Raw genomic sequence first — 26,857 nt, 5'->3', positions numbered from 1 at the left:
GAGCCTGGGTCCCTGCCGCCGATCGCCATCCTGCGCATCTTGTGTGAGGAAAAGAGACCCGGCTTGGCTGTGCCCCCCCACCAGGGTGGAATAGCCTATTGGCGCTCAATGTCTTGGGTGGCGTACTGGGAGCCTCCCAGCACCTGCACAACCAGAGTCTTGGGGGAGCCAAGAGGGAGACAGAAGCCAATGGCCGACTGCAAGGTCGTAACCTGAGGACACCTGGATTCAATTACAGCCCGAGGCCTGTTTCTTCAATAAGGACATTGAATTACTACCGAGACATCCCTTCAGCGAACACACCCGTTGTGTATAAATGTTGGGGAATCTCTCCAGCCAGCCACGGATGCAGGTAACTCGCAGCCCTTGTTATAACCGGATGCCCCTGTACAATGACCCGATTCCCTTCAAACCGTCATTAGCCCGGAGGCGAAGGGGACAGGGGCGCGAGTGAAGCTCCACCGCTCTCGGTCCCCAGTCTGAGCTGGGTCGGATGGGGAACCCACCGAGCAGAGGCCAGGACACTTCCCCTGGCAGCAAGGGCGCACAGAGGAGAGAGTCACACACCCTGGTTGGGGGTGGGGGGCAGTTCCTATCAGGGCAACCTTGGGTGAAGGGCGTGCCCCACAGATCAGCCATTGAATGGCAGAACAGGCTTGAGGGGCTGAATGGCCACCTCTTGTTCCTGTGTGACAGGCTCGAGGGGCTGAATGGCCTCCTCCTGTTCCTGTGTAACAGGCTCGAGGGGCTGAATGGCCTCCTCCTGTTCCTGTGTAACAGGCTCGAGGGGCTGAATGGCCACCTCTTGTTCCTGTGTGACAGGCTCGAGGGGGCTGAATGGCTTCCTCCTGTTCCTGTGTAACCGGCTCGAGGGGCTGAATGGCCACCTCTTGTTCCTGTGTGACAGGCTCGAGGGGGCTGAATGGCTTCCTCCTGTTCCTGTGTAACCGGCTCGAGGGGCTGAATGGCCTCCTCCTGTTCCTGTGTAACAGGCTCGAGGGGCTGAATGGGCCTCCTCCTGTTCCTGTGTAACAGGCTCGAGGGGCTGAATGGCCTCCTCCTGTTCCTGTATAACAGGTTCGAGTGGCTCAATGGCTTCCTGTTCCTGTGTAACAGGGTTGAGGGGCTGAATGGCCTCCTCCTGTTCCTGTGTGACAGGCTCGAGGGGCTGAATGGCCTCCTCCTGTTCCTGTGTAACAGGTTTGAGTGGCTGAATGGCTTCCTGTTCCTGTGTAACAGGGTTGAGGGGCTGAATGGCCTCCTCCTGTTCCTGTGTGACAGGCTCGAGGGGCTGAATGGCCTCCTCCTGTTCCTGTGTAACAGGTTTGAGTGGCTGAATGGCTTCCTGTTCCTGTGTAACAAGCTTGAGGGGCTGAATGGCCTCCTCCTGTTCCTATGTTACAGGCGCAAGGGGGCTGAATGGCCTCCTCCTGTTCCTATGTAACAGGCTCGAGGGGCTGAATGATGTCCCCCTGTTCCTGTGTAACAGGCTCGAGAGGCTGAATGGCCTCCTCCTGTTCCTGTGTAACAGGCCCGAGGGGCTGAATGGCTTCCTGTTCCTGTGTAACAAGCTCGAGCGGCTGAATGGCCTCCTCCTGTTCCTATGTTACAGGCGCAAGGGGGCTGAATGGCCTCCTCCTGTTCCTGTGTAACAGGCTCGAGGGGCTGAATGGCTTCCTGTTCCTATGTAACAGGCTTGAGAGGCTGAATGGCCTCCTCCTGTTCCTGTGTAACAGGGTTGAGGGGCTGAATGGCCTCCTCCTGTTCCTGTGTAACAGGGTTGAGGGGCTGAATGGCCTCCTCCTGTTCCAGTGTAACAGGGTTGAGGGGCTGAATGGCCTCCTCCTGTTCCAGTGATTTCTCAGCTGCAGAACAGACCAAGGGAATAAATGACAGCACTAAAAATGATTACTAATTTCCCCTTGCAATTCCTGGTCTGGCTGTTATACATATATACAGAAAATTAACTTTTTTAATATATTTTTTGTAAGATGTCATATACTGCAGTTTTTTTGTAAAGTGGATGTCCTTTATTTTTATATACTCGGTGACCCTTGATCTATTTTATATAACTTCATTTGGTTCTGATTATTTTTTTCGGGTAAGTCTCCTTTAAGCTATGTCAATCCCAAAATATTTGGACTTTAATTTTGCCTCCGACTTTGTTTTTAAAAATGTATTATGTTCTCCAGAGGTGCATTCTCTCCTCATAGAATCTCACAGCACAGGAGGAGGCCATTCGGCCCACCGTGCCTGTGCCGGCTCTTTGAACGAGCTCTCCAATTAGTCCCCTCCCTCAGTGATCCCTCCCTAAGAGCTAGAGGGGACTTTTTTATTTATGCAGTGAGTTGTGATCTGGAGTGGGCTGCCTGACAGGGCGGTGAAAGCAGATTCAATGGTAACTTTCAAAAGGCAATTGGAGAAATACTTGTGGGGGGAAAATTCACAGGGCTGTGGGGAAAGGGCAGGGGGGGAGTGGGACTAATTGGAGAGCTCTTTCAAAGAGCCGGCACAGGCACGATGGGCTGAATGGCCTCCTCCTGCGCCTCCAATTACAGTCCAGTTGGATTATCGGCCTCCGTGCGCCGGGTACACTCGTAGCGAGGCTCTTGGGTGCGTTATTCACCTGCGCTGTCCGTGCATGCAGTCTCGACACGGAAGGTTAACAAAGAGAGCAATAATTCTCCTTCAGTTCTGAGCGGACCACCCTATTCATTTCAGCTCGGTCCCAACAGGGTCTGCAGTCAGCACTGCTCAGTGTCGGTACTGATCCTGAACCTCTCTCTCTCTCTCTCTCTCTAGAGAGAGAGAGAGAGAGAATAAAGCGTTCCCTTGTTTCACGGTGAAGGCGTTAGATTAACAAATACAAGCGTTGAATTGCACCTTAACCAGCCGCCTTTTCCCCGACTCTTTCTGCTGAAGGAAACAGATCTTATAGAATTGAATTTTTACCTCCATTTACCGCAGCTAGCTCACAGATTACGGTTGTTTGGAGGTTGCAAGTTATCGGCGGAATGCTTTTTAAAATTGGTTCTTTTCGAAGAGGGGTTTAATCCTTCAGCCTGTTTTTATCATGTATAAAGTGTACAGTTATCGAAGATTAAAGTTCAGTAAAGAGTTTCCAATGGGCTTCTTATTTCTGGGTTGCGATCTAGAACGAGCATTCTTTCCCAATCTTCTCCCGCAGGTGTGTGAATTTTTTTCCTCCAAATTTATTTTCACTGTCAGTCTGTTTTTCTCCCCCATCATTCCTCTTTCTCCTCTCTTTCTTTCTTTCTCTCCCCCCTCTTTGTTTCTCTCTCTCTCTCTCTCTCTTGGCTCTTTCTCTCTCTCCCTCCCCTCCCTCTCTCTCGCCATTTCTTTCTCGCCATCTCCTCTCTCTCTCTGTCCATCGCCTCCATCTCGCTCTCCCTTTCCCTCCCTTTTATTTCATTCTCTCACTGGTCTTGTTCTCACTCTCTCTCTCCCCCTCTCTCTCTCTCTCTCCCTAGTCTTGTTCTAGAACATAAGAATTAGGAGCAGGAGTAGGCCACACGGCCCTGTTGTGGAGTATTTTAAACCAACACTCGACACAAGGTTTTAGATCGATAGTCAAGTTGTCTTTATTACACCGGTGGGGAGACAGTCTGCTCTTTCTTAGCCAGACTTCTCCAAATTGTTACAGCAAACACTACATTTTTATACATTACAATAATCACGGCAACCTCATGCACAATTCATTCCTGCAACCTGATTGGATCTTGGCCCGCATGCACCTTCACGGATTGGTTACGTATCTTAAAGTAAACATGTGTAAGCTGCAAACTAAATCAATCACTCAAACTGCTGAATGCTAATTAAAAGATACCTTGGAATGCGACCGAGATAATAAGGTTCTTACGGGCAGTTGAAATTCTAGACATCGTGGCCGAGAAATTCAGTTAAGGCCCGCCAGCAGGCTAACGCCCAAAAGTTAGCGCTGCGCGCGGAGCCAGGTGCGCCCGTCAGATATTCGGCTTTTGCGCCCCAAGTCGGAACCGGGCGCTATTCCAGGGTGTGCCCGCCCCCGCTTGGGGCGCTGAAACTGAATTTCTGCGCTGTAGGCCCCGCTGCGCCACCCGCTGCGGAGCGGCAGGCTGCGGTACTGCAGGCCTCCTCCTTCTCTTAAGGGGGAGGTGCCTGCAACAGCGAGATCGCCGCTGGATTGTGCCGGCAAATGAGCCCGGCACCACGGAGAAGTGCCAGGCTCGCGGAAAGCAGCCGGCAATGCCGCGGGGGGGGGGGGGGTGCGGGCAGGCGGCCGCCGAAAAAGCGGCCGGCCGCACCTCCACCTTAAAGCACCCCAGTAGCGCAGCAGTACGGCCCCGTTTTTCAATCGCTGTTTGCGGCCGCTGCAGAAGAGGCGGCCGCAACTAAATATGGGGTTTGGGCCGGAAGCGGGGCGGAACCGGGGCACTGCGCACACCGATGACGCCATTGGTATCGGTGCAGCGCTACCGGCTACCGCCGCCATTACCGCAGCGCTGAATATCAGCGCACCCTCTTACACTGGCGCAGAAACCCTATTTGGGCGGTAACTGGGCGCAAAGCCCACTGAATTTCTAGCCCCCTGTCTCCACTTAATTGCTTTTTAGCCTTCAAAGGTCAGCTACCTTGACCGCCTCTTTATGGATGTGGCCTTTCATGTTAGCCCCTGTCTTTCTTACACTATTCAGTGAAACTGCCAGCGATGTCATTTGAACTCTTTCCCCACTTCAGCCCCTCGAGCCTGCTCCGCCAGTCAACAAGGTCATGGCTGATCTTCGACCTCAACTCCACCTTCCCGCCCAATCCCCATATCCCTTGATTCCTTTAGTATCCAAAAAGCTATCGATCTCAGCCTTGAATATACTCAACGACTGAGCCCTCTGGGGCAGAGAATTCCTAAGATTCACAACCCTCTGAGTGAAGACATTCCTCCTCATCTCAGTCCTGAATGGCCGACCCCTTATCCTGAGACTGTGAATCTCCAGCCAGGGGGAAACAGCCTCTCAGCATCTACCCAGTCAAGCCCCTTAAGAATTGTATACGTTTCAATGAGATCATCTCTCATTCTTCTAAACTCTAGGCCTAGTCTCCTCTATCTCTCCTCATAGGACAATCCCCCCATCCCAGGAATCAGTCTAGTAAACTACGTTGTACTACCTCTAAGGCAAGTATATCCTTCTCTCTCTCCCTCTCTTCCCCTCTCACCTTTCTTTGTTTTTCTCTACCCCTCTCTCTTTCCCTGCTCTCTTTCTCTCTCTCCCTCCCTTCCCCTCTCTCCCAATTTTTTACAATTTTACAATTTAAATCGCTTTATTGGCATGATAAGTTACATCTTATGTTGCCAAAGCATCAAAATACATTTATGGTTTAGCACATAAACGCAGTTCTATTCATACAGTGTATAAACAGGTATATCCCTGAGTGTATAAATATACATTCGCATTGTTTATATATATTTTTTTCTTAGTTTACTGGTTGTCCCTCTGTTCATGGCAAGCTGTAACATAGTGCGCCGCCAGTGTTATACAGCTTCTCTCCTCTCCCAGTAGGAATGGGAGTTTTTGGTTGTCATTCAGATTTCTGAAATCAGGGCATATTTGTGAGAATTTTTGGTAGAAATTCTCCCTGATGCCCTGATATTTTCCACAAGCTGTGAGGAAGTGCATCTCTGTCTCCACCACTCCCTGACTGCAGTGAGAGCATATCCTGTCCTCTCTTGGCAGCCGGGTCTGTCTGTGTCTGCCTTTTTCGATCGCTAGGCTATGTTCGCTAAGTCTGTACCTTGTCAAGGTTCTTCTCAGTTTGTTATCCTTTACCATGGTCAGGTAATCAGCTATGTTTATCTCTCTCTCACTCTCACTGCTCTTTTTCTCTCCCTCCCTCCCTCCCCCATTCCGTTCCCTCATTCTCAATTACAAAAACGCCCCGAGGGTATCATTCTGTGCGACGTAGGATTAAAAAACAAAGTCTTGAACCAGGGTACGAGACGGGAACTGCTGTAGCCAGCTGGAGGAGTGCAGTGGCTGTAAGTGGAAACTGCGATTGTTAGAAACACAGGTGGCCAGCCTTGCAACGTGTTATTTTGGGAGGAGAGGAAAAGGACTACAATAGTGAAAGCACTGAGCTACAATGAGCGGAGCCGAACACGTTTGGGGGTCCGTCCTTTGGGGAATTGGGAGATGTTCTTCGGGGGGCAGTGGGAAACAAGACTTTCCAATCCAGCCCCATTCGCAAGACAAATGGCAGGATCAGTTGTAAGCGAGAAGGAAGATCCCAAAGCACTTTACAGCCAATGAAGTACAGAGCGGAAACGCAGCAGCCAATCTGCGCACGGCAAGCTCCCACAAACAGTAACGTGATAATGACCAGATAACCAGGAGAAAGTAAGACTTGCATTTCTCCAGCGCTTTTCACCACCTCAGGACGTCCCAAAGCGCTTTACAGCCAATTAAGTACTTTTTGAAGTGTGGTCACTGTTGTAATGTGGGAAACACGGTCAGCAAATTTGCGCACAGCAAGCTCCCACAAACAGCAATGTGGTAATGACCCAGATCATCTATTTTTAGTGATGTTGATTGAGGGATAAATATTGGCCCCAAGACACTGGGGAGAACTCCCCCTGCTCTTCTTCCAATAGTGGCCGTGGGATTTTTTACATCCACCTGAGAGGGCAGACGGGGCCTCGGTTTGACGGCACCTCCGACAGTGCGGCGCTCCCTCAGTACCACCCCTCCCACAGTGCGGCGCTCCCTCAGTACTGCCCCTCCAACAGTGCAGCACTCCCTCAGTACCGCCCCTCCGACAGTGCGGCACTCCCTCAGTACTGACCCTCCGACAGTGCGGCGCTCCCTCAGTACTGCCCCTCCGACAGTGCAGCGCTCTCTCAGTACCGCCCCTCCGACAGTGCGGTGCTCCCTCAGTACCGCCCCTCCGACAGTGCATCGCTCCCTCAGTACTGCCCCCTGATAGTGCGGCGGTCCCTCAGTACTGCCCCTCCGACAGTGCGGCACTCTCTCAGTACCGCCCCTCCGACAGTGCGGCTCTGCCTCAGTACCGCCTCTCCGACAGTGCGCATTCATTCAGTACCGCTCCCTCAGTACTGCCCCTCCGACAGTGCGGTGCTCCCTCAGCACTGCCCCTCCAACAGTGCGGCGCTCCCTCAGTACTGCCCCCTGACAGTGCGGCGCTCCCTCAGTACTGCCCCTCCGACAGTGCGGAGCTCCCTCAGTACCGCCCCTCCGACAGTGCAGCACTCCCTCAGTACCGCCCCTCCGACAGTGCAGTGCTCCCTAAGTACTGCCCCTCCAACAGTGCGGCGCTCCCTCAGTACCGCCCCTCCGATGGTGCGGCGCTCCCTCAGTACCGCCTCTCCGACAGTGCGGTGCTCCCTCAGTACCGCCCCTCCGACAGTGCATCACTCCCTCAGTACTGCCTCCTGACAGTGCGGCGGTCCCTCAGTACTGCCCCTCCGACAGTGCGGCACTCCCTCAGTACCACCCCTCCGACAGTGCGGCACTCCCTCAGTACCACCCCTCCGACAGTGCGGCGCTCCCTCAGTACTGCCTCTCCGACAGTGCGCACTCCTTCAGTACTGCCCCCTGACAGTGCGGCGCTCCCTCAGTACTGCCCCTCTGACAGTGCGGCGCTCCCTCAGTACTGCCCCCCCCGACAGTGCAGCGCTCCCTCAGTACCGCCACTCCAACAGTGCGCACTCCTTCAGTACTGCCCCCCCGACAGTGCAGCGCTCCCTCAGTACCGCCCCTCCTACAGTGCAGCACTCCCTCAGTACTGCCCCTCTGACAGTGCGGCGCTCCCTCAGTACTGCCCCTCCGACAGTGCATCACTCCCTCAGTACCACCCCTCCGACAGTGCGGCGCTCCCTCAGTACTGCCTCTCCGACAGTGCGCACTCCTTCAGTACTGCCCCCTGACAGTGCGGCGCTCCCTCAGTACTGCCCCTCTGACAGTGCGGCGCTCCCTCAGTACTGCCCCCCCGACAGTGCAGCGCTCCCTCAGTACCGCCACTCCAACAGTGCGCACTCCTTCAGTACTGCCCCCCCGACAGTGCAGCGCTCCCTCAGTACCGCCCCTCCTACAGTGCAGCACTCCCTCAGTACTGCCCCCGTGACAGTGCGGCGGTCCCTCAGTACTGCCCCTCCGACAGTGCGGCACTCCCTCAATACCACCCCTCCGACAGTGCGGCGCTCCCTCAGTACTGCCTCTCCGACAGTGCGCACTCCTTCAGTACTGCCCCCTGACAGTGCGGCGCTCCCTCAGTACTGCCCCTCTGACAGTGCGGCGCTCCCTCAGTACTGCCCCCCCGACAGTGCAGCGCTCCCTCAGTACCGCCACTCCAACAGTGCGCACTCCTTCAGTACTGCCCCCCCGACAGTGCAGCGCTCCCTCAGTACCGCCCCTCCTACAGTGCAGCACTCCCTCAGTACTGCCCCTCTGACAGTGCAGCGCTCCCTCAGTACTGCCCCTCCGACAGCGCGGCGCTCCCTCAGTACTGCCGCTCCGACAGTGCGGCACTCCCTCAGTACTGCCCCTCCGACAGTGCGGCGCTCCCTCAGTACTGCCCCTCCGACAGTGCGGCGCTCCCTCAGTACTTCCCCTCCGACAGTGCGGCGTTCCCTCAGTACCGCCCCTCCGACAGTGCGGCTCTCCCTCAACACTGCACTGAGAGTGTCGGCCTGGATTACTGTCTCAAGTCCTTGGAGTGGGACTCGAACCCCACGAACCTCTGACTCAGAGGCGAGAGTGCCGCCCACTGAGCCATCTTATTATGTGAAGCAGGGCAAAGGCAACTGTGGAAGATATAAGAGGACAAATGGAATGAAAGGGAAAAGAGGAACAGAGAGAAGGAGCAGTGGTAAGAATTAGAACAGGTGGGAATAAGGCAAGAGGGTGGTAAGGAAATTGGAGAGAAAGGAGTAAAGGGAATGAGAAAGAGGGAATGCCTAACTTTTTTTTTGGCAAATCTGGGAGGGCAGGGGCAGGAGGATGTTTGTGGAACCCCTTCCGTTTCGCAGGGCCGCAGCAACCTCCCAAACCCGTGACCTCCGCCACCTAGAAGGACAAGGGCAACAGGCGCAGGGGAACACCATCACCTGCAAGTTCCCCTCCAAGTCACACACCATCCTAACTTGGAAATATATCGTCCGTTCCTCTTCATCGTCGCTAGGTCAAAATCCTGGAACTCCCTCCCTAACAGCACTGTGGGAGCCCCTTCACCACACGGACTGCAGCGGTTCAAGAAGGCGGCTCACCACCACCTTCTCAAAGAAAGAAAGAAAGATTTCCATTTCTATAGTGCTTTCATGACCACCGGACTACCCAAAGCGTTTTACAGCAAATGAAGTACTTTTTGAAGTGCAGTCACCGTTGTAATGTAGGAAACGCGGCAGCCAATTTGCGCACAGCAAGCTCCCACAAACAGTAATGTGATGATGATCAGATCATCTGTTTTTTTAGTGATGTTGATTGAGGGATAAATATTGGCAGGACCAACGTTCCCTCTATAGAATCATCGAGTTATACAGCACAGAAAGAGGCCCTTCGGCCATCGTGTCCGCGCCGGCCATCAAGCCCTGTCTATTCTAATCCCATTTTCCAGCACTTGGTCCGTAGCCTTGTATGCTATGGCCTTTCAAGTGCTCATCTAAATGCTTCTTGAATGTTGTGAGGGTTCCTGCCTCTACCACCCTTTCAGGCAGTGAGTTCCAGATTCCAACCACCCTCTGGGTGAAAAAGTTTTTCCTCAAATCCCCCTGCCCCTTACCTTGAAACTATGCCCCCTGGTTATTGACCCCTCTACTAAGGGGAAAAGTTCCTTTCTATCTACCCTATCTATGCCCCTCATAATTTTGTACACCTCAATCAGGTCCCCCCTCAGCCTTCTCTGCTCTAAGGAAAACAACCCCAGCCTGTCCAGTCTCTCTTCATAGCTGAAGCGCTCCAGCCCAGGTAACATCCTGGTGAATCTCCTCTGCACCCTCTCCAATGCAATCACATCCTTCCTATAGTGTGGCGACCAGAACTGCACACAGCATTCCAGCTGTGGCCTAACTAGCGTTTTGTACAGCTCCATCATAACCTCCCTGCTCTTATATTCTATGCCTTGGCTAATGAAGGCAAGTATCCCATATGCCTTTTTAACCACCTTGTCTACCTGTCCTGCTGCCTTCAGCGATCTATGTACACGCACACCAAGGTCCCTCTGATCCTCTGTCTTTCCTAGGGTCCGACCATTCATTGTGTATTCCCTTGCCTTGTTAGTCCTCCCAAAATGCATCACCTCACACTTTTCAAGGTTAAATTCCATTTGCCACTGTTCTGCCCATCTGACCAACCCGTCTATATCGTCCTCTAGCCTGAGGCTTCCCTCCTCGCTATTTACTACCCCACCAATTTTTGTGTCATCTGCGAACTTACTGATCATACCTCCTACATTCATATCTAAATCATTAATGTACACTCCAAACAGCAAAGGACCCAGCACCGATCCCTGCGGTACCCCACTGGACACAGGCTTCCAGTCACAAAAACAACATTCGACCATCACCCTCTGCTTCCTGCCACAAAGCCAATTTTGGATCCAATGTGTCAAGTTGCTCTGGATCCCATGGGCTCTTACCTTCTATCTACTGCTACCGTGCAGTCGTGGACCGGCTTTTCCAATGTTAAGTTTTGCAGACTGTGCAAAAAATTAGGGGGTACAATGGCCAGGACACCGGGGAGAACTCCCCTGCTCTTCAGTCGAAATAGTGCCGTGGAATCTTTTACATCCAGATGGGGCTTTGGTTTAATGTCTCATCCGAAAGGGTAATTGGGGGATGGGCAAGAAATGCTGGCTTTGCCCGCGACGCCTGTAAAGTCTGTGGGTTGTGCAGTTAATAAATACACAGACTTCAGAAGTAACAAACAAACAGGTCTTTACTATTCGAAGGTCCGGGCGAATCTGCCCTAGTTATCCTGCCACAACACTTATATACTGGTGTGGTCACTGTCGGTATTACAGTATACAGAAGCCAAACAAGTAGTGCCACACCTAAAGTAGTTCTATTAAAGGTGAACGGTTACATTCAATAGTTCCCTTAAAGGTAGACGGGTACATACACTACAATCCTCCCTTTTTAGCTTATTACTTACAGAGTCCCTGTTAAACATACATATCTTCAACTTCATATAACAATTTACAGATATAATCTCGGTGGGAACAGTTCACAGGTTCAGTCTCTGCGGAAACAGTTCATAGATTCAGTCTCTGATCTTGACTCGTTCCAAACAGTATCTCTTTGGTGTAGCCGGTTCACATGGCTAGCGTGACTCCTCCATAGCCTTTTTCTTGACGTAACAGCTTGAACTTTCGTCCTGTAGAACCAGCAGTGCGGACTTTTACAACCAACTGGCTGTCTTGCTAATTTCCGGTTTTTCGACTAATTTAGCTCCTTTCGTAGTGTCCCGCCTGAGATGGTAGAAGTGATACTATTTTAGACAGTTATTATCTTCTGCTTCTTCTTTTTCTTTTCTGCCTTTTTGAAACTCTCGGAGCTCCTTTCTCGGCTGCCAGCTGTAGCGCCACCAACTCTCTATGTTCCTTAGACCTTAAGTGCTTCATCCGGATTTCAGCACTTTGGGAGTTTTCATCACAAACTGGGCAGACCACATCCTCGTAATATTCAGTGTCACTCAACAGGTCATGGTAATATTCGGGTTCGTCCTGAGTTAGGCCAGCGAGAGAGCCTTCTTCTTCCTCCTCACCCATCTGGACGTTAGCTGACGGTGGTTCCTTCCCTAGACATCTTTCTTGAAAAGACTTCTTCATGCATTCATATTCATCCTGCTCTTCCTGGGTTATCTGCCATTCCTTCACGACGGACCTCATTTGTGAGTTCAATACCTTCCCTTCCATCGGGAATTGCGTTATCAGGCTATTTAATCCTTCTACTGAAGTAACTGTTTCCACATTCTTCTGTTTACCTTGACGTGATTCAACGTACTTTTGGCATCCTTGTAAAATCTGTGTTGCCACCTCAGCTATCTCCGTGACTTTTGAGAGCTCCGAACTCCTTCCCCCTGAAGATTGAAGCTCGTGTTCAGATTGTTCCCCTTGCAGAGTCTTGTCCTTCAGCATATGAAGGAGTTGGCTGACCGTTAACTCTTCCCTGGGAACACGGTGGATCAGAGTCTTCTCCATTTCATCCACCTTTTCCTCCAATGCTTCCACCTTCTGTTCCTCTTGTACTTTGGCTTTCAGCGCTCGGAAAAGTTGCGCCCTGATGCTCTCTAGTTCATGTTCAGGGACCATTCTTACAGTCTCTGAGTTTCTTACAGTTTCCTTTTCTTCCACTGAAAGGATTCCCAGTTGAATCTGTCCTTCAAGTTGTTGAACCTCGGTCATTGCCGCCTCATATTTGTCTTGGGTTTCCTTCAATATTTTTATGAGTTCTTGGACATCCTGTCTTTCATGTTCTGCCATGTTTTTCACCTCTAATTTCTCATCTATGGATGGAACTTCTACCGATGAGTCTGTCTTGGCCTTGAGCTCATCAAGAATTTCCTGCAGCCTTTGGACTTCTTGCTCATGTTCAACCTTTAGTTGTTCATATGCTTCTACTGAAACTAGCTTTCCGGAGGTTGCCGAGTTAACCCCCTCCAGAATTGTAGCCTGGGCCTGTTCATACTGTTCTTTCGACTTCTCACACTCTGCTTGTAAGGAGTCGTAGAGAAGAACTGGAATAACATCCTGGCTTCCTGAAGATTCCTCTTCATTTGCGTCTTTCGCAATTTCCTGTTGGAGTTCAGCCAAGGCTGCTATGCTATCTGCCTCTCGAAGTCTCACTGCCATCAAATCTTCTTTATTCTTGCAGTCTATCTCAGCCATTTTCCGTTTACTTTCATTTAACTGAGTGAGTAGTCCCTTATTCTGGGCTGAGAGATATTGCACCCTCTCATGTAGACCATAGCACTCCTTCTCTGCTCGACATAGCTGGTTACTGCTGATTTGGTTCTGTGTTTCAAGTTCCAACATCCTTTGCTTAGCTTCTTTCAGTTTCGCCCCTATAAGCTCCTCTTGCAACATGGCCACATTATTCACATCAGGTAAAGAAGCGTTTCTCTTTTCCATGTCCAAGATTTTTTTCTGCATCTCTTTAAGTGCACACTGCGATTCAGCTTCTCTTAATCTTGCCTGCGCTAGCTCCGTCTCCAATTGCAGAACAAAATCCTCAGTGTGGTGTGGTTTGCCTTTATGCTGTATCTCTAGATCATGCAAATATTCTAACTCCTGAACATCATCAGGGAGATGTGATCGATAATTTGTCACGATGGCTCTATGGACGCTCTTTGCTTGAGCTAGCTGCCTCTGCTGTCTTTCCAGGTTCTCCCATTCGGTGTCCCAGAACTTTTCCATTGTTTTCATCTCTTGTACGAGACGGTAACTCAACTGTTCTAATTGTTGTCGTACTTTGAAATAAGTTTGAGTCCGAGTTCGGTGTTCTTCCGTCGTGGATAAGACCTTAACTTGAACAGGCTCAGAATTCTCTGTCAAACTGAAGTTCTGCTCTGAAGCTTTATTCTTCTCGGTAGCATAAGCCTTTATGCATGTCTTCGTTTTCTCCACCATAGTCGGCAAGTCCATTTTAGCCTTGTCTTCCATATTTGCGTTGGTCTTATCGTCATCCGTTTCAGAATCTGAGCTGATAGCTTGCACCGAGTCCTCACTCATTATGGCTTTTAGATAGTGCCATTCCATGTCTATTCTCTTGATCCACTCCCGTCCTAGAAGTGGTGGTCCCCCCTCAGATAATACGTACAAGTTCATTCTTGGGTGTTCTTTACCCCTATCTCTCACCTTGACTCTTATCTTCCCCATGGGGTATACCTTATGCCCCGTGTATGTCTGCAATACGAACTTGGTATTTCTTAAGGGTATGTGAGAGAATAGCCGGTGGTAGTCCCTTCGATTTATGACTGATAGAGCTGATCCAGTGTCCAACTCCATTCTTACTTGGACTCCAGCTATTTTTAGTATGACCCAGATAGTTTGTAGGTCAGCTTCCTTACTCACATTGTGAATTCTCAGACTACCCAGCTCCTGGCTGTTTGGGTCTGAGTCTGAATTCTGTTCGTCTGAACTCTTCTCAGCCACCTTGTGTACCTTGTTGTACTTTTCTTGTGGTGGCTTCCTTTGGTTGTTGGTCTTCTTCCCTGACCGGCATACCTTAGCGATGTGACCCAGTTTGCCACATTTCCTACATTCTTGGTTCTTAAACCAGCATTGATTCTGGTCGTGTGTTATCTTCCCACAACGGTAGCATTTTATTGTGCTCGAAGTAATTTGGTCCACCCCTAGTGCCGCCGCCTTTAGCTGCATTTCCGCCGTTCCTTTCGCTGCGGCTTCGTGCGATGCAGCTATGAGGACAGCCCTGTCCAGTGTGAGGTCATTTTCTTCCAGTAGTCACTTCTGCGTTCCTTCTTTGGACAATCCGCATACGAACTTGTCACGCAGTGCCTCTGTCAGATTCCCTCCAAACTGGCAGTATTTCGCTAGCCTACGCAGTTCGACCAAGTATTCCGCATTGCTTTCGTCTTTCCTCTGCGTTCTTGCGTAGAATTTGAATCGTTCAGCCAGCATCAACGGTGTGGGGTTCAAGTGATCCTTCAGCACTGCTACAATATCATCGAAAGTCTGATCTGCCGGTTTAGCTGGTGAGAGAAGATGCTTCAACAACCCGAATGTTTTCGCACCCATCATGTTAAGTAAGGTTAAAGCTTTTTCATCCTTAGCTATTTTGTTAGCCTTACAATGTATCTCAATACGTTCTACGTACGTGGCCCAGTCTTCTATCTCCGAATTGAACTCGTTGATGTCTGCCCGCTTAGGCATCTTCCTTTCCTTGGGTACAACACAAGTATTTCTTTAAATATTCTTATTTATTTGTTTATTTCTAAGATGGCGGGTTTCCCGAGAAAATGGCGGTTTCCCGCTCTTTCCTTCTCGCCCCGCCCACTTCAATGGTGGTTTCCCGCTTCTGTCGTCTTCTCCGCCTAATGGCGGCTTCCCGCGTTTCTTCCCGGTGGAAGGGGTACGCTTCCCCCACAGCGGACAGGTTCAGCCGCTGGGCTGGCTTCCACACAGCTCCCCTTACTCGGCTCTGTCTTTTCCTCCCGCCCGCACGGCTCTACCGGCGCTGGGTACACCCCGTTAACGGAGGACAGTTCAGCCGCTGGACTGGCTCTCGCGCAGTCTCTCTCTCCGTACCCGGCTCTGTCGCTCTCTCTCCCGCATGTTCGGTTCCACCGGCTCTGGGTACCCCGTTGGTGGAGAACAGCTCAGCCGCTGGACTGGCTCTCGCGCAGTCTCTCTCCCCTTGCTCGGCTCTGTCTCTCTCTCCCACCCGCACGGTTCCTGTTCGCCTCCCAGCCCTCTCGCAGACCGGTGTTTCCCTCCCCGGCTGCGGCTGGGTTTCTCTTCCCGCGCCTACTCCCAGTCTCAGCGCTTCGTGGCTGCGGTCGCTGCCCGGCTTTTCCCGCCGATCGAGGTCCGACTGTCTCACGACGCCGTTGGACCCGACTTTCTGACCGGCTCCGTTCCCCCTCGACCGTGGTCGAGTGCACAGCCTGTATCCTCCGGATATTCTCTACACCTTCCCCTACTCACAGTCTCCGCGGCCGCCTTGTTTCCAGCTGATCGGCTCACTCCGCACCGTGGTAGAAGGGTAGTTAGTGCCTGTTGCTGATGGAAGCTTTTGTTGCTAAAGTCTTCCACCTTCCTCCTGCTGCAGCCTCGTGTTTTCTTTCAGCAGCACGACGAGGGCGGTTGCCTCTCTTCGACGCTCTTCGTTGCTTTGGTAGTCTTGCCGCAGGGTACGATCGGACTCGTCGCCACTGTAAAGTCTGTGGGTTGTGCAGTTAATAAATACACAGACTTCAGAAGTAACAAACAAACAGGTCTTTACTATTCGAAGGTCCGGGCGAATCTGCCCTAGTTATCCTGCCACAACACTTATATACTGGTGTGGTCACTGTCGGTATTACAGTATACAGAAGCCAAACAAGTAGTGCCACACCTAAAGTAGTTCTATTAAAGGTGAACGGTTACATTCAATAGTTCCCTTAAAGGTAGACGGGTACATACACTACAACGCCCACACCCACAGAAGGAATAAACCCCCTTTTTTCCGAGATGCTCCCCAAATAGGGAAGGAGGGAGGAGAGGGAATAGAAAGCCTGGTGTTTATATACTGCCTCAGCACATTGAACCGTCTCTCGATGTACAGTGCGGTGACTGTTGCTACGCAGACAAACATCAATAGCAGAACAACAAGCGCCGTGATGCCAAATGCATTACTGCCAGGCTTGACCGGGGGAAGGAACGGCAACTGCGGGTTTCTCCGGTCCCTCACGCCAGCTCTGATTAAAGCAGCCAGGGGCTCCTGCGGCCGTCTGCAGCGGCCTGGGGAGGGAGGAAATTGCTCACGATCCCTGCCCGGCGAGGGGGGTCAGAGCGAAGCTGCACGGAGGTCAGGATTGGAATGGGCTGTGATGCCCCCCACAGTCGAACAGCTTGGTCAGGGAGACTGTGTCAGTCGGGCGGCCGGCACCTGAGGAACCCTGAGAGAGCCTTCAGGAGCGGTGAGGGGTTGGTGGGGGGGGCAACAGGGGTAAGTAAAAAAGACCCTCCGACCCCCCCTGTAATAATGCTCCAGGCACTGAAGTGGTTAATCCCGCCCCATCGCCTCTCCTATTGGTTCCCATTTTCTGACTGACTCTAAGTGCTGATTGGATATCCCTCGTGTCAATCTTTGGGCGCCGCCTGTGATTGGACCGATTTCTGAAGAATGACTGGAAATGCTCATCACTCATTGGCTGCCACAGGCGTCAGTCAGAGGGAGGGGCGGAACTAAGCGGCCGGCTTCTCCCGCCCTCCGCATTGTTAAGGCGCTTTCACTCGCGATTGGCTGCTTTTCGTGTCAGTCAAAACAAAACAAAGTCCGCCCTTTCCGCCGTCTGATTGGGCGTGTCTCTGATTAACCGGGCGTTACGCACATCAATTGGCTGCTTCAAGTGTCAGTCAGAGCGTTTTCTCCATCTGATTGGCTGGTTGACTGAAAAAAAACAGGGCGGTACCAACATCCATTGGCTGACTCAAGTGTCAGTCAATATTAATCCCACCCTTTTGATGACGCTTCAGGGGACCGGCGTGCTCGACGAAGATGTTTATCTGATTGATTGGCCGACTCTAGCGTAGTAGGAATCCGATCCGATTGGGTGAGGGAGGGACTTCCTGGGCGTTGCAGCGGCTAATTGGCTAATAGTGCCGTCAGTCAGAGCAGAGCCCGCAAATTCCGGGAGGCCATTGGCTTGCTGGTTGAGTGATGGGCCAGAGCGGTCGGTGATTGGTCGGAGGGGCGGGGCAAGGCCTCCATTTCCAGAGGCCGGGCAGGCGGCGCTGGGAGTGAGGGTCGAACAGGACGGTGAGAGCGATAGTACTGAGGGAGCGCCGCACTGTCGGAGGGGCGGCGCTGAGGGAGCGCCGCACTGTCGGAGGGGCGGGACTGAGGGAGCGCCGCACTGTCGGAGGGGCGGTAGTGAGGGAGCGCCGCACTGTCGGAGGGGCGGTACTGAGGGAGCGCCGCACTGTCGGAGGGGCGGTACTGAGGGAGCGCCGCACTGTCGGAGGGGCGGTACTGAGGGAGCGCCGCACTGTCGGAGGGGCGGTACTGAGGGAGCGCCGCACTGTGGGGGGGCGGTACTGAGGGAGCGCCGCACTGTCGGAGGGGCGGTAGTGAGGGAGCGCCGCACTGTCGGGGGGGCGGTACCGAGGGAGCGCCGCACTGTGGGAGGGGCGGTGCCGAGGGAGCGCCGCACTGTGGGAGGGGCGGTGCCGAGGGAGCGCCGCACTGTGGGAGGGGCGGTGCCGAGGGAGCGCCGCACTGTGGGAGGGGCGGTGCCGAGGGAGCGCCGCACTGTGGGAGGGGCGGTGCCGAGGGAGCGCCGCACTGTGGGAGGGGCGGTGCCGAGGGAGCGCCGCACTGTGGGAGGGGCGGTGCCGAGGGAGCGCCGCACTGTCGGAGGGGCGGTGCCGAGGGAGCGCCGCACTGTCGGAGGGGCGGTGCCGAGGGAGCGCCGCACTGTCGGAGGGGCGGTGCCGAGGGAGCGCCGCACTGTCGGAGGTGCCGTCTTTTTATAGAATCATAGAATGGTTGCAGCACAGAAGGCGACCATTTGGCCCGGTTATAGAAGATACTTTGATCAATCTTTCTCGGGTCCAAAGTGGGTGAAAGCACACTTCCCCACTTTGAACTCCATCTACCACAGTTTTGCCCACTCACTTAATATATCAATGTCCCTTTGCAACTTGTCCCATCTACACAACTTACTGTGACACCTAACTTGGTGTTGTCAGCAGACTTGGACACGCGGCTCCCAATTCCTTCATCCATAGGGTGAAAAGCTGAGGCCCCATTACAGACCCTGGGGAACACCACTAGTTGCCAATTTGAGTCTATACCCATTCTCTTATCCCTGCACTCTTACTCCTACTTCCTACCAAATTCCCTATCCAAGCCTCCAACTCCATGCACCCTCATTTTGGTCACAGTCTCTTATGCGGATCCTTGTCGAATGCCTTCTGGAAGTCCATATAAGTAACATCCGTAGACACTCCCTTCTCTACCACGTTAGTTACCACCTCAAAAAAATTCAACAAGGTTCGTAAGTAATTAATTGGCTGGTTGGGGCGGGGTAAGGGAGGGAAGGAGATCTGTCATCTCTCGACCACAGAGGTTACTGTTCTTGCGGCAAGCACTTAACTTTCAGATGAGACGTTAAACCGAGGCCCCGTCTGCCCCCTCGGATGGATGTAAAAGATCCCACGGCCGCTATTGGAAGAAGAGCAGGGGGAGTTCTCCCCGGTGTCCTGGGGCCAATATTTATCCCTCAATCAACATCACTAAAAACAGATGATCCGGTCATTATCACATTGCTGTTTGTGGGAACTTGCTGTGAGCAAATTGGCTGCCGCATTTCCCGCATTACAACAGTGACCACACTTCAAAAAAAGTACTTCATTGGCTGTAAAGCGCTTGGGGACGTCCTGAGGTGGTGAAAGGCGCGGGAGAAATTATGCGAGTTCTTTCTATTAATACCCGCTCTCTTCCGCTCAGGCTGGCTGCTCTCTCGGTTGTCCCTGAATGTTCGGGATCAGGACCCTCCTGGGCCTCGGCGTGTTTGTGTCGTCGCGCTACGCCCTCCGCGGCACAGGACTGGGCGCCTCTCGAGCGCAGGACTTCCTCTGCCCCGGCCCGCAGTTGCGGGCGCTACCCGGCCAGATGTACCCCAGCTGTTCCGCCCCGGGCGGGAAACCATTGAAGTACCTCGGGTAAGTCGGCCGCCTTCTGAATAAAGCAGAGAGTGAACAGCGGCGGCTTTTTAAATCCTTTAACACGAGGGGGACTGGAATACAAAGTTGTGCTTCAGTTGTACCGAGCTCTGGTCAGACCCCACCTGGAGTAACTGGGTTCAGTTCTGGGCCCCGCCCCTCAGGAAGGAGATCTTGTCCTCGGAGGGGGAGCGGCGCAGATTCACCAGAATGATACCCGGGGGGCTAAAAGGGTTAAATTCCGAGGACAGGTTGCACAGACTGGGCTTGTATTCCCTCGAGTTCAGAAGATTAAGGGGTGATCTAATCGAGGTGTTGAAGATGATTAAAGGAGTTGATCGGGTAGAGAGAGAGAAACTATGAGAGGGGATCTCATTGAAACTTATAAAATTCTAACAGGACCAGACAGACTAGATGCAGGAAGGATGTTCCCGATGGCGGGGGAGTTCAGAACCAGGGCTCACAGTCTAAGGACAAGGGGTAAGCCATTTAGGACTGAGATGAGGAATTTCTTCATCCAGAGAGTGGTGAACCTGTGGAATTCTCTACCACAGAAGGCAGTAGAGGCCAATTCATTAAATATATTCAAGAAGGAGTTAGATATATTTCTTAAGGCTAAAGGGATCAAGGGATATGGGGAGAAGGCAGGGACAGGGTACTGAATTTGGATGATCAGCCATGATCTCATTAAATGGCGGAGCAGGCTCGAGGGGCCGAATGGCCTACTCCTGCTCCTATCTTCTCCCTTCCCTACCTTTTTCAAGAATGGGATTGTGGGTGGGCGAGCGACCGGGAGTGGGACTGAGGTGGAGGGAGGGTGGGTGGAAGCCAGTCCTGTATCTCCTGCTGTTGCTGGGCTCCTGGTGCATGTACTCGCTGAGGGAGAGCTGGGGATTGATGCCCAATGTCCCCCCTACCTGCGCCGCCGGTAAGGTGACCTCCTGTTTCTCTCGCCCGCAGTCAGGAGGAGGCCCAGGCCATTGACCAGGAGTTGTTCGACGAGTACAAGTTCAGTGTGGACCAGCTGATGGAGCTGGCAGGCCTGAGCTGTGCATCTGCCATCGCAAAGGTAGGCGCCCAACTCTCGTTGGGTGGGCAGTGAGGTGGGGTAAAGGGAAGATTTACGCAAGTGCGCGAAGCCCCGGTGATGACTCCACACACCTCTGGCCTGGAGACACCGAACCCACACCCCCCACCCCAAGAACAAGTGCTGGGGGTCCGGGGCCCAGTGCAACAGGGACATTTCTTCTGCGTTTGGTTCTGTGATCAGCTGCACCACCTATCGTATCACTGGGCAGGCACATGGACACCCAGCACCCACCAGCTTGGTATAGAGCTGCCCCGTGTCTGCCAGTATTGGCTCCCAGAGTGTTAGCTCTCTCGTCTCTGACTCAGAAGGTCGTGGGTTCGAGTCCCGCTCCAGAGACTTGAACCCATAATCCAGGCCGACACTCCCAGTGCAGTACTGAGGGAGCGCCGCACTGTCGGAGGGGCAGTACTGAGGGAGCGCCGCATTGTCGGAGGGGCAGTACTGAGGGAGCGTCGTACTGTCGGAGGGGCAGTACTGAGGGAGCGTCGTACTGTCGGAGGGGCAGTACTGAGGGAGCGCCACACTGTTGGAGGGGCAGTACTGAGGGAGCGCCGCACTGTCGGAGGGGTAGTACTGAGGGAGCGCCGCACTGTCGGAGGGGCAGTACTGAGGGAGCGTCGTACTGTCGGAGGGGCAGTACTGAGGGAGCGCCACACTGTCGGAGGGGCAGTACTGAGGGAGCACCGCACTGCCAGAGGGGCCGTCTTTCGGATGAGACGTTAAACCGGGCCCTGTCTGCTCTCTCAGGTGGACATAAAAGATCCCACGGCCACTATTGGAAGAAGAGCAGGGGGAGTTCTCCCCGGTGTCCTGGGACCAATATTTATCCCTCAATCAACATCACTAAAAACAGATGATCTGGTCATTATCACATTGCTGTTTGTGGGAGCTTGCTGTGCGCAAATTACAACAGTGACCACACTTCAAAATGTACTTCATTGGCTGTAAAGCGCTTGGGACGTCCTGAGTTCATGGACGGCGCTGGAGAAATGCACGTCTTTTATCGTCACTCAGCATCACCAGCCGTACAAACACATGGTTTATTGATTGTAAAAGATGTTTTACATTTCGCTGTGGCCATTACTCACTCACTTCTCTCTACCTTACAGGCATATCCACTATCGTCACTTCAGAAAGAAACCCCAGCCGTGTTGGTATTGTGTGGACCAGGCAATAATGGCGGAGATGGGCTTGTGTGCGCAAGACACCTCAAACTCTTTGTGAGTTCACACACCCTCTACATTGTCCTATCAAACACGACCAGGGCAAGTACAGCACGGGTTAGATACAGAGTAAAGCTCCCTCTACACTGCCCCATCAAACACTCCCAGAGCAGGTACAGCACGGGTTAGATACAGAGTAAAGCTCCCTCTACACTGTCCCATCAAACACTCCCAGGGCAGGTACAGCACGGGTTAGATACAGAGTAAAGCTCCCTCTACACTGTCCCCATCAAACACTCCCAGGGCAGGTACAGCACGGGTTGGATACAGAGTAAAGCTCCCTCTACACTGTCCCATCAAACACTCCCAGGGCAGGAACAGCACGGGTTAGATACATAGTAAAGCTCCCTCTACACTGTCCCATCAAACACTCCCAGGGCAGGTACAGTACGGGTTAGATACAGAGTAAAGCTCCCTCTACACTGACCCATCAAACACTCCCAGGGCAGGTACAGCACGGGTTAGTTACAGAGTAAAGCTCCCTCTACACTGTCCCATCAAACACTCCCAGGGCAGGTACAGCACGGGTTAGATACATTGCTTGAATAATAAGGGGTGAAGGTTATGTTTCAGTTGTACCGAGCTCTGGTCAGACCCCATCTGGAGTAACTGGGTTCAGTCCTGGGCCCCGCCCCTCAGGAAGGAGATCTTGTCCTCGGAGGGGGGGAGCGCAGATTCACCAGAATGATACCCGGGGGGCTAAAAGGGTTAAATTCCGAGGACAGGTGGCACAGACTGGGCTTGTATTCCCTCGAGTTTAGAAGATTAAGGGGTGATCTAATCGAGGTGTTGAAGATGATTAAAGGAGTTGATCGGGTCGAGAGAGAGAAACTATTTCCTCTTGGGGGGGGGGGGGGGGGGGGGGGGGGAGTCCAGAGCAAGGGGGGCGTCACCTTAAAATTAGAGCCAGGTCGTTCAGGGGTGATGTCAGGAATCACTTCTTCACACAAAGGGTGGTGGAAATCTGGAACTCTCTTTTCCCCCCCCCTCAAAAATAAGAACATAAGAAATAGGAGCAGGAGTAGGCCAATTGGCCCCTTGAGCCTGCTCCGCCATTCAATAAGATCATGGCTGATCTGATCCTAACCGCCAATCTACTATCACAGAACCATCTCCTGAATCTAACAGAATTAGACACACGAAATAGGAACAGGATCAGGCTACACGGCCCCTGGGCCCGCTCCGCTACCCACAGGACCATGACCGATCCAAACCTGGACTCATGTCCAAATTCCTGCCCGCTCCCCGTAACCCATAATTCCCTTTACTTCTAGGAAACTGTCTATTTCTGTTTTAAATTTATGTAATGATGTAGCTTCTACAGCTTTTTGGGGCAGCATATTCCATGGACCTACCACCCTCTGAGTGAAGTAGTTCCTCCTCATCTCAGTTTTGAAAGAGCAGCCCCTTGTTCTAAGACTATGCCCCCTAGTTCTAGTTTCACCCATCATCGGGAACATCTTCCCTGCATCCACCCGATCCAACCCCTTCACAATCTTATATGTTTCAATAAGATCGCCTCTCATTCTTCTGAACTCCAATAAGTAGAGTCCCAATCTACTCAACCTCCCCTCATATGTCCATCCCCTCATCCCCGGGATTAACCGAGTGAACCTTCTTTGTACTGACTCGAGAGCAAGTATGTCTTTTCTTAAGTATGGACACCAAAACTGTACACAGTTGAGCTGCGTTGAGGCTGGGGGTCAATTGGAAATTTCAAAACTGAGATTGATAGATTTTTGTTGGGTAAGTGTATCGAGGGTTATGGAACCAAGGTTGGTGGATGGAGCTAAGATACAGATCAGCCATGATCTGATTGACTTGCGGAACAGGCTCGAGGGGCTGAATGGCCTGTTCCTGTGTACTCTGCCCTCAAGAGTTGCTCTTGCTGCGACCCCCATCATTGTGGTGACCGAGTTTGTTCATTTCTACTGGGTGAGGGGCAGTTGACACATCTCCATTCGAGACTGGCCCCAACTCGGCAACCTGGGCTGGGGAGAGATGGGCTCCCTCAGTTAGCAGGTCCAGCCCTCTGCAGAATTCACTTCCATTTCTCCGTCGTGACTTCAGGGTCCAGGCAGGTAAAGTCCTGCCTGGTTGATGTGCCTCGTTCCACCCTCTTTGAGACACCAGACAGTCCTAAGTTGCCCCTTGTGGTAAATGTTCTCTCCTTTCGCAGGGCTATGATCCTACGATCTTCTACCCAAAGCGGCCAAGCAAGCCCCTCTTCCAGGCTCTCACCACCCAGTGCCAGAAAATGGGCATCCCCTTCCTGACGGAGTTCCCTGCGGAGGTAAGAAACGTGTCCAGGAGATCGCCTGGATCGCGCATACGTTAACTGTTAATCTACTTGCACTCTATATGATGCCATCTCTGACCCAGCCAAGAACCGGTCCGGCTCCCTCTTCAACACAGGAACAGGAGGAGGCCATTCAGCCCCTCGAGCCGGATCCGCCATTCAATGAGATCAAGCCTGATCTGTATCTTAACTCAACCTACATATGCACGTCCCAAGAGGTCAGTGATCTGGTGAGGAATCTCTGGCCAATGTTCTCCTCCCAAAGGCCAGGGCCCAACTGATCTGAGATGACCCAACTCGGTGCGGATTGGACTTGGGGCGTTCCTGGCAAGAGTAGCTCAGTATCTTACCTGTCGCCCACCGAGGGGAAGACCGTCCCTCTCCACCCCCTTCCTCAGCCCATCTGCTGCTGAAACCCTCATCGTGCCTCTGTTACCTCCAGACTCGACCACTCCAACGCTCTCCTGGCCTGGCCTCTCATCTTCTACCCTCCGTAATCTTCAGCTCATCCCAAACTCTGCCGCCCCGTGTCCTAACTCGCACCGAGTCCCGTTCACCTGTCACCCTCTGTGCTCGCTGACCTACATTGGCTCCCGGTCCGGCAACACCTCGATTTTCAAATTCTCACCCTCGTCTTCAAATCCCTCCATGGCCCTCCTCGCCCCCCCTCCCTATCTCTGTAACCTCCTCCAGCCCCCACAACCCCTCCGAGATCTCAGCACTCCTCCAATTCCGGCCTCTCGCGCATCCCCCGATTTCCATCGCTCCACCATTGGCGGCCGTGCCTTCAGCCGCCTGGGCCCCGAGCTCTGGAATTCCCTCCCTAAACCTCTCCGCCTCTCTCTCCTCCTTTAAGACGCTCCTTAAAACCGACCTCTTTGACCCAAGCTTTTGGTCACCGGCCCTAATATCTCCTGATGTGGCTCGGTGTCAAATTTGTGTTTGATAATTGCTCCTGCGGTGACGTTAAAGGTGCCGCGTCAATGCAAGTTGTTGTTGTCTAATGCCACGCCTCCGTCGCTCGACAGCCGCTCTTCATCGACGAAGTGTACAACCTGGTGGTCGACGCCATCTTTGGGTTCAGCTTCAAAGGGGAGGTGCGCGAGCCCTTTGCCGCCATCCTGGGCACACTGGAGGCGGTGACCCTACCCATTGCCAGCGTGGACATCCCGTCAGGTGAGTGCAACACCGCAACGGCTGGTCCAGAAACGGCGGCCAGCTGCACACCGCGCTGCCGGTCGATAACGAGATCCTGGGCTTTATAAATACAAGCAAGGAAGTCACGCTGAACCCCTCATAAATCACTGATAGGCCCCAGCTGGAGCCTTGTGTCCAATTCTGGGCACCGCACTTTAGGAAGGATGTCAAGGCCTTGGAGAGGGTGCGGAGGAGATTTACCAGAATGGTTCAGGGATGAGGGACTTCAGTTATTGTGGAGAGACTGGAGAAGCTGGGATTGTTCTCCTCAGAGCAGAGAAGGTTAAGGGGAAATTTAATCGAGGCGTTCAAAATCATGAGGGGTAAATAAGGAGAAACTGTTTCCAGTGGCAGGAGGGTCGGTAACCAGAGGACACAGATTTAAGATAATTGGCAAAAGAACAGGGGGGGAAGGAGGAGGGGGAGGGGGACGGGAAAGGAGTGTGGAGGGGAGGAGGGGGGGGAAGGAGAGGGGAGGAGGGGGGGAAGGAGAGGGGAGGAGGGGGGGAAGGAGAGGGGGGGAAGGAGAGGGGAGGAGGGGGGGAAGGAGAGGGGAGGAGGAGGGGAGAAGGAGAGGAGGGGGGGGAAGGAGAGGAGGGGGGGAAGGAGAGGAGGGGGAGAGGGGGGGGAAGGAGAGGGGAGGAGAGGGGGGGGAGGAGAGGAGAGGAGGGGGGGGAAGGAGAGGAGAGGAGGGGGGGAAGGAGAGGAGGGGGGGAAGGAGAGGAGGGGGGGAAGGAGAGGAGAGGAGGAGGGGGGGAGGAGAGGAGAGGGGAAGGAGAGGAGGGGGGAAGGAGAGGAGAGGAGGGGGGAAGGAGAGGAGAAGGAGAGGAGGGGGGAAGGAGAGGAGGGGGGGAGGAGAGGAGAGGAGGGGGGGAGGAGAGGAGAGGAGGGGGGGAGGAGAGGAGAGGAGGGGGGAGGAGAGGAGGGGGGAAGGAGAGGAGAGGAGGGGGGAAGGAGAGGAGAGGAGGGGGGGAAGGAGAGGAGAGGAGGGGGGAAGGAGAGGAGAGGAGGGGGGAAGGAGAGAGAGGAGGGGGGAAGGGAGAGGAATATGGAGGAGAGGGAGGGAGAGGGGGAAGGGAATGGACCGTGGAGGAGAGGGGGACAGGATTGTTCAGCCATATAACCATGTTCTGAGGATTTGACACGGTCTCTCGTTTCTCTCCTGCAGGTTGGGACGTGGAGAAGGGCGGCCCCAATGGGATCCAGCCCGACCTGCTCATCTCCCTCACAGCCCCCAAGAAGGCCGCCGCCCACTTCCACGGGCGCTACCACTTCCTGGGCGGGCGCTTCGTGCCCCCAGCGCTGGAGAAGAAGTACGGCCTGAACCTGCCCGACTACCCCGGCACCGAGTGCGTCCGCCAGCTGCTGTGACACCTCCGCCCCGGCAGGGGGCAGCAGCGCCGACGGACGGCGGGTTCTCTCCTTCCCGTGAGCACGTGGGGGGTTCATCCCGCTCCCGGACAATCGCTCGCTCGCTTTCTGTCTCTTGCAGCTCCAGCTATCGCGTGGACCTTTAGATCGCGGGGTGGGTTTCGGGAGGGTGTGGTTATACAATCTGTGCCTCCTCTGAGGGGCAGGATCCGGTGCACAGGACGTCAATAGAATTAAAGAGCTCCTGTTCATAATCAAAATCTTAGAATCTCACAGCACAGGAGG

The 26,857-nt window shown here is 53.3% G+C and overlaps 1 protein-coding gene across 3 annotated transcripts; it reads left to right on the top strand.

Annotated features, from left to right (window-relative positions):
* The first annotated feature begins 17,398 nt into the window (after nt 1-17,398).
* Nucleotides 17,399-26,851, top strand: naxe (NAD(P)HX epimerase). Of its 3 annotated transcripts, none has more exons than XM_085978745.1 (7): nt 17,399-17,485; nt 19,178-19,392; nt 20,353-20,461; nt 21,592-21,702; nt 23,885-23,998; nt 25,033-25,180; nt 26,370-26,851. In XM_085978745.1, the coding sequence occupies exons 2-7, from the start codon at nt 19,205-19,207 to the stop codon at nt 26,570-26,572; spliced, it is 873 nt and encodes a 290-aa protein (XP_085834871.1). In that variant the 5' UTR covers nt 17,399-17,485; nt 19,178-19,204; the 3' UTR covers nt 26,573-26,851. The 3 variants fall into 3 exon arrangements, with proteins under 3 accessions (XP_085834871.1, XP_085834869.1, XP_085834872.1); XM_085978743.1 differs by having other exon boundaries at nt 21,592-21,747; XM_085978746.1 differs by lacking the exon at nt 23,885-23,998.
* The last annotated feature ends 6 nt before the right edge of the window (nt 26,852-26,857 follow it).

The sequence above is a fragment of the Somniosus microcephalus genome, unplaced genomic scaffold (assembly GCF_052327205.1).
Source record: "Somniosus microcephalus isolate GS21.2 unplaced genomic scaffold, FLI_Smic_1.0 unresolved_chr7, whole genome shotgun sequence".
Taxonomy (NCBI): Eukaryota; Metazoa; Chordata; class Chondrichthyes; order Squaliformes; family Somniosidae; genus Somniosus; species Somniosus microcephalus.
The sequence above is the reverse complement of the archived record's forward strand: the minus strand, read 5'-3'. Positions and strand labels throughout refer to the sequence as shown.